Source organism: Coregonus lavaretus, assembly GCF_964263955.1.
Source record: "Coregonus lavaretus genome assembly, chromosome: 4".
Classification (NCBI taxonomy): Eukaryota; Metazoa; Chordata; class Actinopteri; order Salmoniformes; family Salmonidae; genus Coregonus; species Coregonus lavaretus.
The window spans coordinates 68,784,885-68,799,173 of record NC_139991.1 but is presented as its reverse complement, the minus strand read 5'-3'; the positions used below and the strand labels follow the sequence as shown (position 1 = coordinate 68,799,173).

At 41.6% G+C, this 14,289-nt stretch overlaps 2 protein-coding genes across 2 annotated transcripts; one reads left to right on the top strand and one right to left on the bottom strand.

Annotated features, from left to right (window-relative positions):
- The first annotated feature begins 93 nt into the window (after positions 1–93).
- On the top strand, positions 94–3,133 carry rpl12 (ribosomal protein L12). The gene is made up of 6 exons (XM_084159412.1): positions 94–247; positions 1,634–1,707; positions 2,022–2,120; positions 2,228–2,309; positions 2,644–2,730; positions 2,972–3,133. Exons 1-6 carry the CDS (start codon positions 211–213, stop codon positions 3,088–3,090), a joined length of 498 nt encoding a protein of 165 aa, XP_084015538.1. The 5' UTR covers positions 94–210; the 3' UTR covers positions 3,091–3,133.
- Positions 3,134–5,186: 2,053 nt separating this feature from the next.
- On the bottom strand, positions 5,187–12,695 carry pole3 (polymerase (DNA directed), epsilon 3 (p17 subunit)). The gene is made up of 4 exons (XM_084159139.1): positions 12,212–12,695; positions 10,515–10,600; positions 7,038–7,156; positions 5,187–6,379 (listed from the first exon to the last, which is right to left on the bottom strand). The coding sequence occupies exons 1-4, from the start codon at positions 12,275–12,277 to the stop codon at positions 6,210–6,212; spliced, it is 441 nt and encodes a 146-aa protein (XP_084015265.1). The 5' UTR covers positions 12,278–12,695; the 3' UTR covers positions 5,187–6,209.
- Between the last annotated feature and the right edge of the window lie 1,594 nt (positions 12,696–14,289).

The window sequence follows — 14,289 nt, the reverse complement described above, 5'->3', positions numbered from 1 at the left end:
TGTGTGAATGACGTCCAGGCATGACAGAGCGTCATTTCGGCAAAATCTCGCGTTATTCTCTCTCTATAAATTGTCACGCACCCCATTCTCGTTCTTTCCTTTATCACTTTAGCGGTGAAGGTGTAACAGTAATCGGTCGTCCCGAATCCGGGTTCATCCGACACCCTCACCAACTCAAGCTGAACTGAGCTCAACTTCTACTGCAGCATCATGCCTCCCAAATTCGACCCCAATGAGACTAAAGTTGGTATGTGTGGCATCTACTGTAAAATTGTTTGTTTCAGATGAGATCCAAAATGGAGTCGACTTCTGTCTGGCGCATCCATGCAGGGGCAGGCCTTTCAGCAATGAGCTGATGAAATGGTAACGTTAGTTAGGATGAACAACTCATTTCTCTTGAACGTAACTGTGAATGCGTAATGGTGAACATGGCATGAAATGCGATTCTGTTGAGAAACTATTTTTAGGTGCTGCCGCTAGTAATGTAGCGTTAGCCCATTCATTCCATGATGCTAATGTTGGTTTAGCCAAGTATCTGCGGCTCAGCTGCCACCACGTGGTTTCAAGTAACAAGCTGACACGTGTAGGATATAGAAATATTAGGTAGCGATTTCAGTTTGAATACCAAATACAACCAATTTATTGCCATTAATCTGAAAGATGGGCAGGATAGAATTCATGCTCGCATATAATGCTCAGACATATTTTAAAGCAAATTATATTCTGTTTTGCCACAATTTAATTGTTTGATCTACATGGGGTCTTAAAGGACATTGCATACTGGTTTTACACCGTTATTTCTTTTCAGCACATTAAAAGTAGTAACCTAGCAGGTGATGCATTGTGCCTGGATAATATTTATGGCAGGTTTCGAGTCTTGTGTAAATTTTTTCCTTGGTCGCCTCTTTACGTGAAAGTGCGCACGTTTGCGCTGCCCCACAAAGGTACTTGCGCGTCATGGGCATTTGGCGTTGACAGCAGAATTTCAGTAGGTAACGTTTACTGTACTCTAATACGTAGACCTCATTCCGATTGTGGTCCACAAATGCATTTCTTGCCCCATCTGTCATATTTGGCACTTCAACTTAACTATTCAGTTCAGTGAAAGTTAACAATTTATTTAACTCGCAACTTCTCAGACAGCAATAAATAGGCACCGAGAAATTCAGTATTCACCATAGTGGAATACATGTGATGGGGATTTTGGTGCACTTGCACCCCAGAGTCAAACTCTATAGTATACCTTCATAAGCATTGGGACAGTCAATTAATCGCCTGCTATAGGAGTCAGCCTCCTGTTACTTTGCCAGTCTGAACATGTGGTTGTATTAATTGAGTTAAACCTGTAGTGGGGCTCATTCCAGCCTCCCGCCACTTTGCCAGTCTTTCTGTGTGACTGAGTGTAGTCCAGTGGAGGCTAAGATAGACCCAGCTCTAGGAAACAGGGCTGCCCAGACAGTGGGCAACTCTGTGCCGAAAGGCCTGAAACAATGGTGCCCTCATACTAACGGAATAACATTTTCTCTCGTTTGCGAATTCGTTCACGCTATTTACTCATGAACCACCAAGGAGCTATAACTCATACTTTAAGGACTGTTCTTCCCCTCATAAATAACCAGTTTATCCTTTGCAGTGTACATGAGGTGCACAGGAGGAGAAGTTGGCGCCACCTCAGCTCTGGCCCCAAAGATTGGACCCCTGGGTCTGGTAAGTGTTCCATTCCTCCCATAAAAAATTATTGGTTTGGTTTTTGATTACCCATTGTCTACAGATCAGCCTCCTGCCACTTTGCCAGTCTTTCTGTGTGACTGAGTGTAGTCCAGTGGAGGCTAAGATGGACCCAGCTCTAGGAAACAGGGCTGCCCAGACAGTGGGCAACTCTGTGCCGAAAGGCCTGGAACAAATGCCAACATTGTCGTCAGTTGCCCCTGAATTTGTCACTATTGATCACTGTTTGAAGCGTCATGCTTGAAGCTTTTTCTGTATTTTAAATCTGTACATTCCTTTGCTTCTGCGTTCAGTCTCCCAAGAAAGTTGGTGACGATATTGCCAAGGCCACCGGAGACTGGAAGGGCCTGAGGATCACTGTCAAGCTGACCATCGTGAACAGGCAGGCAGCGGTACGTACAAAGTCTATTCCCAAACGGAGTCCCTGAAAATGGATTGGCCATTGAAATGTTATTTTTTTCAACCATCCCAGTTTTAACATGTTTTCTGTCTATTGTAGATTGAGGTGGTGCCCTCTGCTTCAGCACTGATCATCAAGGCCTTGAAGGAGCCCCCTCGTGACAGGAAGAAGGTCAAGAACAGTAAGTTTCCCTGAGCTTTTTCCTGTGATATTTAATGCCATTTCTAAACACGTGGTTGTATTAATTGAGTTAAACCTGTAGTGGGGCTCATTCCAGCCTCCCGCCACTTTGCCAGTCTTTCTGTGTGACTGAGTGTAGTCCAGTGGAGGCTAAGATAGACCCAGCTCTAGGAAACAGGGCTGCCCAGACAGTGGGCAACTCTGTGCCGAAAGGCCTGGAACAACTGTGCCGAAAGGACGATTCATCTAGTCACATAGCTGTCCCATCTGGTTTTACTACTAGTAATGATTCATAGATCCTGTGTGTACTCTAAGCCTTCCATCTTTGTTTCCAGTCAAGCACAGCGGCAGCGTGACCTTTGACGAGATTGTGACAGTCGCCCGCACGATGAGGCCCCGCTCCATTGCCAGGGAGCTCTCTGGTAAGATCCCCTGAGCGACATTGTTGCATCAACTGCTATTATGACTCTGCCTCCCGCCACTTTGCCAGTCTGTGAGTGACTGAGTGTAGTCCAGTGGAGGCTAAGATGGACCCAGCTCTAGGAAACAGGGCTGCCCAGACAGTGGGCAACTCTGTGCCGAAAGGCCTGGAACAAAATTGCTCCTTTCCCATACAGTAGACACTATGGTTCCCTGCTGGTCCTAATGCCTTGATTTTCTCAGGAACCATCAAGGAGATTCTGGGAACTGCCCAGTCTGTGGGTTGCACCATCGATGGCCGCCCTCCCCATGATGTCATTGACGACATCAACAGCGGCAAGGTGGAGTGCCCCTCTGAGTAAAGCATCAAATGGAGAAAATAAAAGTTTATTAAAAAACCATGAATATTCATTTGGTCTTTTCATTTTACAATTGCCAGTTATTTACCATTTTTATCAGCGGACACTATTTACACCTTTATGTATTCAGTAAATTCTAGTGTTGAGCAGTCTTTCTATTCACTGGTTAACAGCCATCAATGTTTTGCACTATACATGGGGTAGTTTACCCAAATTACAAAATAACATTGGTTTCCAAGGGCACAGGTGTCAAACACATTCCACAGTGGGCCAAGTGTCGGTGGGTTTTCGCACCTCCCTTGTACCTACTTGATGAATTAGGGTCACTTAGTAAGGAAATCCCAACACCTGGATGTCTAGGGCTTAATTGGAAGGTAAAAAATACCTGCAGACACTAGGCCCTCATAGAACAAGTTACATCATTCCCTAGGGTTTATCAGCAGTGGTGGCAAGGGAAGCAGGGATGCAGTGCTACTAGTGGCAAAATGGCATGCTAGCTGTTCCCATAGACTTTGTCATTGAGACAACTACTATCCCTTTAAAAAGCCTGTCTCAACAGATATTAAAACCCTTTTTTTTTTTTTTTTTTTTTTTTGCAGTTGTGGCAACGTAGCACTGCTAAATTAATATTGGGGAACACTTTCCTTACCCTGTAAGCGGTCTATTCTTTAAAGAAAAACCTGACCCTAATAGCAAATGCTTAAATTCTAGTGTTGGTCAAATCCAAAAAAAATGAATGATAGCTTTTTCGGTGCTTGTCCAGATCTAAAAGTAACTTGAGCTACAGATTTTCGATACTTGAGGATTTAATGTGATAGTCGGAGCGTTCATACTTTCATTTCAGAGTTGTGAAGTTGAGTTTGTTTTTAGGACATACTGCCCCACCTACCGTCAATGTGGAGATATACCGGAGCCCTTTGCATTTGTTACAACATTTGGGCGGTGTACAGTAGGTGATTTGACCCCCGGAGGCTCCCAAATTGCGTCACACCCTCCGTACTGAGCCTCTGGACCACATCGCCAGGTCAAGCATAAATGCTAGGTCAAGCAAATTACATTGTTTCCTGCTTTAAGGAAACAATGTAATTTGGGAGAACTATCCCTTTGAGAATTTCAGCTGTTTACCCCAATGATTGGCACGGTGGGACATTTAAGTGGAGTGCGCTAAAGTGTAGAAAATCGTCACAGATTTCTACAAGTATCCACATCCAGTGTTGAGTCACTAAACATCAAGTCACGAGCCTGAGTCTGTCACCAATGATTGAGTCTCGAGTCCAATGTATAACAATTATTATGCATTTGTTTCTAGTTGCCACTCACTGAAAAAAAGTATTTTACTATTCACTACCTCAAGTTCTACTGTACCTGTTTCACTATTTACATAAATGACTGGTAAGTCAGGCTCTCAGCTACTTTTTTCTAATTTCCTACTGATATTTGTGTAAGTTTATTGCTGAGTGAACTAAAGGGAGACTTGGCTATGGAATGCAGGGGGGAAGTGAGGGAAGAGCGAGATGACATAAAAAACAACCTACTTTTCTATACTTGGGGAAGCGACAAATAGACTGTTGCTTTACGATTGACCTCAATACTAGTATTGTTTTCAATTTAGGAAAGCAGTTTGTTAACCAGGCAAAGCTAAATAGTAGGCTGGTGGTTACGGGTTAGCAAGACTCACTTGTGCGATGTGTAGCCTATGATTGGAGCCTGCCTGCCTGCCCACAATCACTTGCTCCCCTGCAGCTCACCAGCCAATGTAGGCTGCGTGTGCAGCACCTCTTTCCCACTGCTAGGAAACAAATCTCAGTGCTGCTAATATTTTGCTTGTCATAGCCTATCCAGTGCAGGTCCGAGTCACCAATGGTCGAGTCACAGAAATCTGGATTTGAGTACTACACTTGTCGGCATCTGTAGAAGGCAATGGAAATAATACCCCTGAATGGTAGAGCTCTAACACCAGGAAACCTTTTTCGATGAGTCAACTTCACAGGAAAAACCTGCGGAGGCTCTCCATGGAATAAATTGACACCCCTGCCCTAGGGTTTTTCGGCAAGGGTAGTGGACACCAGGAAGCCTTTTTCAATTAGTCAACTTCACATGTAATTTAGCGTTTAATGGAAAAGCAACCAAATCAGTTCTTTATACAAAAATCTTTATTGAAAAACAAAATGTATCCAATGCTACAAAAAGTAGTTAATCCCCTGAAGACATTGAGTCTTCACTGGAGGCCTTCTGTTCAAAAGAAAAGTTATTCACCTACAACATATGAATAACAGCTCACTTTTGGTAAGCATCTGTAGCCTGACAAGGACATGATAGTTACTTGCATGACTGATTTTGAACGCCTTAATCCTAGTTTGTCATCTCCAAGATTCCAGACAGACCAAATCATTAATTTCAAAACCCGAGTTTGAGTCATGACCAACAACCACATAGCCTAACTTGTAAGGATGGACATTTTTTACATTCTCTGCATCATTCTTTTAAGGTCAAGCATGGCTGATCTCGTTTGTGCCAAACACTAATATTTGGATGTCAGGTACACAAATCTACAAGTTGAATCCTTCAGAGTTTATTGAGGACAGAGTGAGTCAGTCGACACCAAGTCTACCAAACACGAGTAACTTAATTGCTATCAAATCTACTGTGGGATAATGAGTATATCAACAAATCAATAATGGTCTTAAAAACCAATAATTATACAGTGGTATAAGGCCTTTCTGGTCAGAGTACAGCAGGTTCACATTGTGCTTTGTTCCAGCAAATAACTGATGGAGATGGTTATTGGTCTAAATTCTTGGTCTAAATTCTACTCCCTATATTCATTGAGCCGGTTGCTGGAAGAGAACAGAATAGAACTATTTAATCAATACCAAGGCACTATTTGTTTACCTTGAAAAAGCACCCTTCATTTAAATAATCACTGATCTGACAACTGAATCTGTGAAAGCTGTGTAGAAGAGCATCTGTTGCCGGGTGTAACATGTTTGTGTTTTAAATTGTCAAAATTAAGAGACTTCTGTTTACTGATTAGTGTGCATTTTCCAAGTACTCAAACAGAGCCTCAGACTGCGCATCTGTATTCTGATCAGTGCTCTACTACATGAAAAATAAGTCAGTTATCAATTCTCAACTTCTTCCTCTTCAACCTCATTCTCTGCTTCCTGGTCTTCCTCCATGCGCTCTTCCTCCTCCTCTTCCTCCTCCCTGCTCTTGTCGTTCTTTTTCTCCTTTGCGTCTTTGCGTTTTTGTTCCGATGCCTCTTTCTTCCCCTTCTGGCCCTTCTTGTAAGCTGTATTGGAAAAACATTCAGTTATAAAACAGCATTCACTCAAGTCACAGTGGTTAGCAAGGTGGACAATTGTAGTCGACACTGGCCACAATTTTCCATAGCTTTATAGATTGCTATAAATATCCACCCCATAATAGGAAAAAAAAGTGCATTGTTCCAATGAAGGGGAAATTAGATAAATTAGGTTTAAATGGGACAACTAGGCCTACACCCAGCAACCTCTCCTACTTATTATCCTCTGTGGTGGCAGTCAATTAAATTTTCCCATTTTGTCAGGTTCTCTAATCAAGACAGATTGTAATGCAACACAAGAAATCTCCCCATTAATTCAGAACATTGTTCCAATAGGGATAAAATGCATCAAGCAGAGTCTGCAAGAACTGACCACAATGCATTGCTGGGACGTTTTCAGGCCAAGCCAGACAATGGCCATGTTTGAAAGTGTCAATACTGCTCAGTCGCTGCTAAGCAGACAGACTGATTTACAAATCATAATGAGTTGTTATTTAGTGTAAATCTGTCAGTGTGCTCAGTTGATCAGTGACTGATTATAATTGATGCTCTTAAACCCCGCCAATGTCGCTAAAACACCCTGTCCAAAACCCACAGGCTGTTAAGAAATTCAGTGTTGATAGGTGATGATCATTTGAACATTTACCCTCCAAAGATTCACGTAGAGGCTGCAAGAAGCGTTCAAACTCCATCTCCTCCATCGCAGACATCACATCTGTTGCGTTTAGAGTTTTCCGTTTGGCTTTCATGGCAAAGTTGTTTGCACTGTTGGCAAAGACAGGGGGGTCAATTAATATTATTTATTGCACTCAGAAGGACACCTTTACATGTACAGTACCAGTCAAAAGTTTGGACACCTACACATTCAAGGGTTTTTCTTTATTTTTTTTTACTATTTTCTACATTGTAGAATAATAGTGAAGACATCAAAACTAAGAAACAACACATATGGAATCATGCAGTAACCAACAAAAAAAAGTGTTAAACAAATCAAAACATATTTTATATTTGAGAGTAGCCACCCTTTGCCTTGATGACAGCTTTGCACACTTCACATTCTCTCAACCAGCTTCATGAGGAATGCTTTTCCAACAGTCTTGAAGGAGTTCCCACATATGCTGAGCACTTGTTGGCTGCTTTTCCGTCACTCTGCGGTCCGACTCATCACAAACCATCTCAATTGGGTTGAGGTCTGGTGATTGTGGAGGCCAGGTCATCTGATGCAGCACTCTTCTTCTTGGTCAAATAGCCCTTACACAGCCTGGAGGTGTGTTGGGTCATTGTCTTGTTGAAAAACAAATGATTGTCCCACTAAGCGCAAACCAGATGGGATGGCGTATCGCTGCAGAATGCTGTGGTAGCCATACTGGTTAAGTGTGCCTTGAATTCTAAATAAATCACAGACAGTGTCACCAGCAAAGCGCACCTCCTCCTCCTCCATAATTCACAGTGGGAACCACACATGCGGAGATCATCCGTTCACCTACTCTGGAACCAAAAATCACAAATTTGGACTCATCAGACCAAAGGACAGATTTCCACCGGTCTAATGTCCATTGCTCGTGTTTCTTGACCTAAGCAAGTCTCTTCTTCTTATTGGTGTCCTTTAGTAGTGGTTACTTTGCAGCAATTCGACCATGAAGGCCTGATTCACGCAGTCTCCTCTGAACAGTTGATGTTGAGATGTGTCTGTTACTTGAACTCTGTGAAGCATTTATGTGGGCTGCAATCTGAGGTGCAGTTAACTCTAATAAACTTATACTCTGCAACAGCGGTAACTCTGGGTCTTCCTTTCCTGTGGCGGTCCTCATGAGAGCCAGTTTCATCATAGCCCTTGATGGTTTTTGCGACTGCACTTGAAGAAACTTTCAAAGTTCTTGAAATGTTCCTGATTGACTGACCAACCTTCATGTCTTAAAGTAATGATGGACTGTTGTTTCTCTTTGCTTATTTGAGCTGTTCTTGCCATAAGACTTGGTATTTTACCAAATAGGGCTATCTTCTGTATACCACCCCTACCTTGTCACAACACAACGGATTGGCTCAAACGCATTAAGAATAAAATAAATTCCACAAATGAACTTAACAAAGCACACCTGTTAATTGAAACGCATTCCAGGTGACTTCCTCATGAAGCTGGTTGAGAGAATGCCAAGAGTGTGCAAAGCTGTCATCAAGGCAAAGGGTGGCTATTTGAAGAATCTCAAATATAACATATTTTGATTTGTTTAACACTTTTTTGGTTAGTACATGATTCCATATGTGTTATTTCATAGTTTTTAAGTCTTCACTATTATTCTACAGTGTAGAAAATAGTAAAAATAAAGAAAAACCCTGGAATGAGTGGGTGTCCAAACTTGACTGGTACTGTATATATTCCAGGCGCTGAAAGCACTTTACTGTATGGAGGTACAGTTGAAGTCGGAAGTTTACATACACTTAGGTTGGAGTCATTAAAACTTGTTTCTCAACCACTCCACACATTTCTTGTTAACAAACTATAGTTTTGGCAAGTCGGTTAGGACATCTACTTTGTGCATGACACAAGTAATCTTTCCAACAACTGTTTACAGACAGATTATTTCACTTATAATTCAATATCACAATTCTAGTTGGTCAGAAGTTTACATACACTAAGTTGACTGTGCCTTTAAACAGCTTGGAAAATTCCAGAAAATGATGTAATTGCTTTAGAAGCTTCTGATAGGCTAATTGACATCATTTGAGTCAATTGGAGGTGTACCTGTGGATGTATTTCAAGGCCTACCTTCAAACTAAGTGCCTCTTTGCTTGACATCATGGAAAAATCAAAATAAATCAGCCAAGACCTCAGAAAAAAAATTGTAGACCTCCACAAGTCTGGTTCATCCTTGGGAGTAATTTCCAAACGCCTGAAGGTACCACATTCATCTGTACAAACATTAGTACGCAAGTATAAACACCATGGGACCACGCAGCCGTCATACCACTCAGGAAGGATATGCGTTCTGTCTCCTAGAGATGAACGTACTTTGGTGCGAAAAGTGCAAATCAATCCCAGAATAACAGCAAAGGACCTTGTGAAGATGCTGGAGGAAACAGGTAAAAAAGTATCTATATCCACAGTAAAACGAGTCCTATATCGACATAACCTGAAAGACCGCTCAGCAAGGAAGAAGCCACTGCTCCAAAACCGCCATAAAAAAGCCAGACTACGGTTTGCAACTGCACATGGGGACAAAGGTCATACTTTTTGGAGAAATGTCTTCTGGTCTGATGAAACAAAAATAGAACTGTTTGGCCATAATGACCATCGTTATGTTTGGAGGAAAAAGGGGGTAATTGCAAGCCGAAGAACACCATCTCAACCGTGAAGCACAGGGGTGGCAGCATCATGCTGTGGGGGTGCCTTGCTGCAGGAGGGACTGGTGCACTTCACAAAATAGATGGCATCATGAGGAAGGGAAATTATGTGGATATATTGAAGCAACATCTCAAGACATCAGTCAGGAAGTTAAAGCTTGGTCGCAAATGGGTCTTCCAAATGGACAATGACCCCAAGCATACTTCCAAAGTTGTGGCAAAATGGCTTAAGGACAACAAAGTCAAGGTATTGGAGTGGCCATCACAAAGCCCTGATCTCAATCCTATACAAAATTTGTGGCCAGAACTGAAAAAGCGTGTGCGAGCAAGGAGGCCTACAAACCTGACTCAGTTACACCAGCTCTGTCAGGAGGAATGGGCCAAAATTCACCCAACTTATTGTGGGAAGCTTGTGGAAGGCTACCCGAAACGTTTGACCCAAGTTAAACAATTTAAAGGCAATGCTACCAAATACTAATTGAGTGTATGTAAACTTCTGACCCACTGGGAATGTGATGAAAGAAATAAAAGCTGAAATAAATCATTCACTCTACTATTATTCTGACATTTCACATTCTTAGAATAAAGTGGTGATCATAACTGACCTAAGACAGGGAATGTTTACTAGGATTAAATGTCAGGAATTGTGAAAAACTGAGTTTAAATGTATTTGGCTAAGGTGTATGTAAACTTCCGTCTTCAACTGTATGTATTATAAATGACCAATTAATAAGTGTTTATTGCGTAAACCTGTTGCACGGGCACGTGTAGTTTCTCTTACCAAGATGTTGCATAGAGGACGAATACACTGGCAGCTTGAGATATGGCTCGCCTGGCTTCTTTTGACACGTTCACCCCATCTGGTAGCTATTTACAAGAAGTGGTGAGGGTAGTGTTACTAGATTAGCTGGCAGTGTTGTCATTTGCAAGCATGAGTTGTCACTAAACACACAAGCCAAAAATGGACTAAAGGAACCTTACGTTGCTCCTTATAGTCCAAGGACCTTTCATGTTCTGTTTAAAGGGTTGAATTGGCTCTGAAAAACACCCAAATACTCCATCTAAATGTGAATTTATTTAATTCCGGTACGGTTCTAGAAACAAAATCACTCTACTTTCATATCACATCAAAATACATTTCACAAATACACACTTTCTGTGTACCGTTTTAACACAGTTGCAGCCAACACGTTTGTGGTGTCAGTCTTCCGTTTACACACAGGTAGTCGACTATCTTCCGTCTGTTTTCCATAAACACACACTAACATGTAGATATGACCGTGTGGGAACACAAACCCTATAAAAAGGTGTATCAATTTAACCTATTATTATTATTATTATTATTATTACAGAAGACGCCTTATGTGTAATGTGGAACTGAGTCCAGTTCAAGGGCTATAAACATATGAGACTTTGGGATTTGGGTATAGGCTAGGTTCAGAATGAACCTATAGTAACATTGTAGGTACCCACCAAAACACTAGCTACTCCATCCATGGTTATGTTATGATACAGCATACATACATACATACATATTACACACACAGAGGCCAGTTTATCTGGTACACCACCCATTCACAAAAATGGTTCGCTCCTACAGACAGTGAGTTAAGTGGCTGTGGCTTGCTATATAAAGCAGGCAGACAGGCATCCAGTTACTGTTCGACTGAACGTTAGAATGGGCAAAACAAGTGACCTGAGCGACTTTGAGTGTGGTATGATCACCGGTGCCAGGTGCGCTGGTTCCAGTATCTCAGAAACGGCCAGCCTCCTGGGCTTTTATCGAGAATCGTGCGGCAAACAAAAACATCCTGTCAGCGGCAGTCCTGTGGACGAAAACAGCTTGTTGATGAGAGAGGTAGAAGGAGAATGGTAAGAATCGTGCACACTAACAGGCGGGCCAGAATGGCATCTCGGATTGCACAACTCATTGGTTCTTGTCACGGATGGGCTATTGCAGCAGATGACCACACTGGGTTACATTCCTATCAGCTAAAAACAAGAAGTGCCTCTAGCGGGCACACAATCACCAACACTGGACAATTGAGGAGTGGAAAAATATAGCCTGGTCCGATGAATCCCGGTTCCTGTTGCGTCATGCTGATGGCAGAGTCAGGATTTGGCATAAGCATCATGTGTCCATGGCCCCATTCTGCCTGGTGTCAACTGTACATGCTTTTGACGGTGGTGTTATGGTGTGGGGCATGTTTTCCTGGCATACGTTAGGTCCTGTGATACCAATTGAGCAACGGTTGAACACTACAGTGCATGTGAGCATTGTTGCTGACCAGGTGCAACCCTTCATGGATACAGGTCGACTTGGTACTAGATGGGTGTACCTAATAAACGGACCACTGAGTGTATATGCCATTTAGCATGTGTAAAGGTCATGGGAATGGCAGGCATTTGTGCCATTGTTGACTTACCGGTATGCTCCTATTGAAACAAAATCTGTATAAAATGTCTGCACACACTCACCGCCTCCTTGATGATGCGCGTGATGACAGCATTGGGTAGATTGAGGTCCTCGGGTCTTTCTGCCATTCCTTTGCTAGTTAGCTAGCTAGTTTGCTTACAAGTGTATTTTAACAAACGAACTAAATACAATTGTTGCAATTTCGAGGCAACCTTCGCGCTTTTCTCCCCTAAATTAGATAAAACAGTCGTCTCGAACTGTTAAATAGCTACCGCGTTACAATGGAATTAACGTTAGCAAGATAATCTAGCCAGCTAGCTGCTAGCTATCATATCCCGCAAAAAAGCCAGACACCTGCAACAAATAAGGTCTTCGTGGAGTATGAGCTACTTCACTCTGTCCAGAATTGAATAGCCTAGCTACTTTACTTTAGCTTTTTAATAACACGCGAACATGTTATTGACTTTTCCTTCTTCGCTAGCAAGCTCAGAACTCTGTCACACATTTGTTTTGAGATACCCTTTCGCGCGAATCTTCCAACCATGTGGTTCTCCTACTAACTTTCAACTTTGACCTTACATTTTTTGTTTTTTTTTTAAATGTTTTTTTTACTTTGCTCATACTGCCTCTATGCAACTTTGTTTGTGCAAATGAATATATATATATATATATATATATATATATATATATATATATATATATATATATATATATATATATATATATATAGTAAGTATTTAGCTGTTGGGAAGAAATGACTAGATGGGATACAGTTTATGTCAAATTGACGTCTAAAGTATATCAGTGGAGGATGGTGGGAGGAGCTCAGTGGCGGAAAAAGTACTCAATTGTCATACTTGAGTTAAAGTAAAGATACCTTAATAGAAAATGACTGAAGTAAAAGAGAAAGTAACCCAGTAAAATACTACTTGAGTAAAAGTCTAAAAGTATTTGGTTTGAAATATACTTAAGTACCTAAAGTAAATGTAATTGCTAAAATGTACTTAAGTATCAAAAGTACAATTAAAAGTAAGAATAATTTAAAATTCCTTATATTAAGCAAACCAGGCGGCACAATTATTTTATATTTGTTTACAGATAGCCAGGGGCACACTCCAACACTCAGACATCATTTACAAACTAAGCATTTGTGTTTAGTGAGTCCGCCAGATCAGAGGCAGTAGGGATGACCAGGGAAGTTCTCTTGATAAGTGTGTGAATTGGACCATTTTCTGTCCTGCTAAGCATTCAAAATGTAATGAGTACTTTTGGGTGTCAGGGAAATGTATGGAGTAAAAAGTACATTATTTTCTTTAGGGATGTAGTGAAGTAAAAGTTGTAAAAAATCTAAATAGTACAGTAGCGTACAGATACCCCAAAAAACTACTTAAGTAGTACTTTAAAGTATTTTTACTTAAGTACTTTACACCACTGGAGGAGCTATAGCAAGACGGACTCATTGTAATGGCTGGAATGGAATCAAGGAACGGTATCAAACATATGGAAACCACATTTGACTCCGTTCCTTTAATTCCATTCCAGCCATTACAATGAGCCCGTCCTCCAATAGCTCCTCCCACCAGCCTCCACTGAAGTATATATGCAGTCCCAGTCAAAAGTTTGGACACACCTACTCATTTAAGGGTTTTGATTTTTACGATTTTCTACATTGTAGAATAATAGTGAAGACATCAAAACTATGAAATAACACATGGAATCATGTAGTAACCAAAAAAGTGTTAAACGAGTCAAAATATATTTGAGATTTGAGATTCTTCAAAGTAGCCACCCTTTGCCTTGATGACAGCTTTGCACACTTGGCATTCTTTCAACCAGTTTCACCTGGAAAGCTTTTCCAACAGTCTTGAAGGAATTCCCACATATACTGAGCACTTGTTGGCTGCTTTTCCTTCACACTGCGGTCCAACTCATCCCAAACCATCTCAATTTGGTTGAGGTCAGGGGATTGTGGAGGCCAGGTCATCTGATGCAGCACTTCATCACTCTCCTTCTTGGTCAAATAGCCCTTACACAGCCTGGAGGTGTGTTGGGTCATTGTCCTGTTGAAAAACAAGTGATAGTCCCACTAAGCGCAAACCAGATGGGATGGCGTATCGCTGCAGAATGCTATGGTAGCCAT

Bases quoted from the DNA above. Each gene is read 5' to 3' on its own strand.
- rpl12 (XM_084159412.1), top strand. From the start codon at position 211: ATGCCTCCCAAATTCGACCCCAATGAGACTAAAGTTG. The intron at 248-1,633 runs GTATGTGTGGCA...TATCCTTTGCAG, and splicing joins CCCCAATGAGACTAAAGTTG to TGTACATGAGGTGCACAGGA. The intron at 2,121-2,227 runs GTACGTACAAAG...TGTCTATTGTAG, and splicing joins TCGTGAACAGGCAGGCAGCG to ATTGAGGTGGTGCCCTCTGC.
- pole3 (XM_084159139.1), bottom strand. From the start codon at position 12,277: ATGGCAGAAAGACCCGAGGACCTCAATCTACCCAATGCTGTCATCACG. The intron at 7,157-10,514 runs GTAAGAGAAACT...CTTTGCCAACAG, and splicing joins GTCCTCTATGCAACATCTTG to TGCAAACAACTTTGCCATGA. The intron at 6,380-7,037 runs GTAAATGTTCAA...TTTCCAATACAG, and splicing joins TCTACGTGAATCTTTGGAGG to CTTACAAGAAGGGCCAGAAG.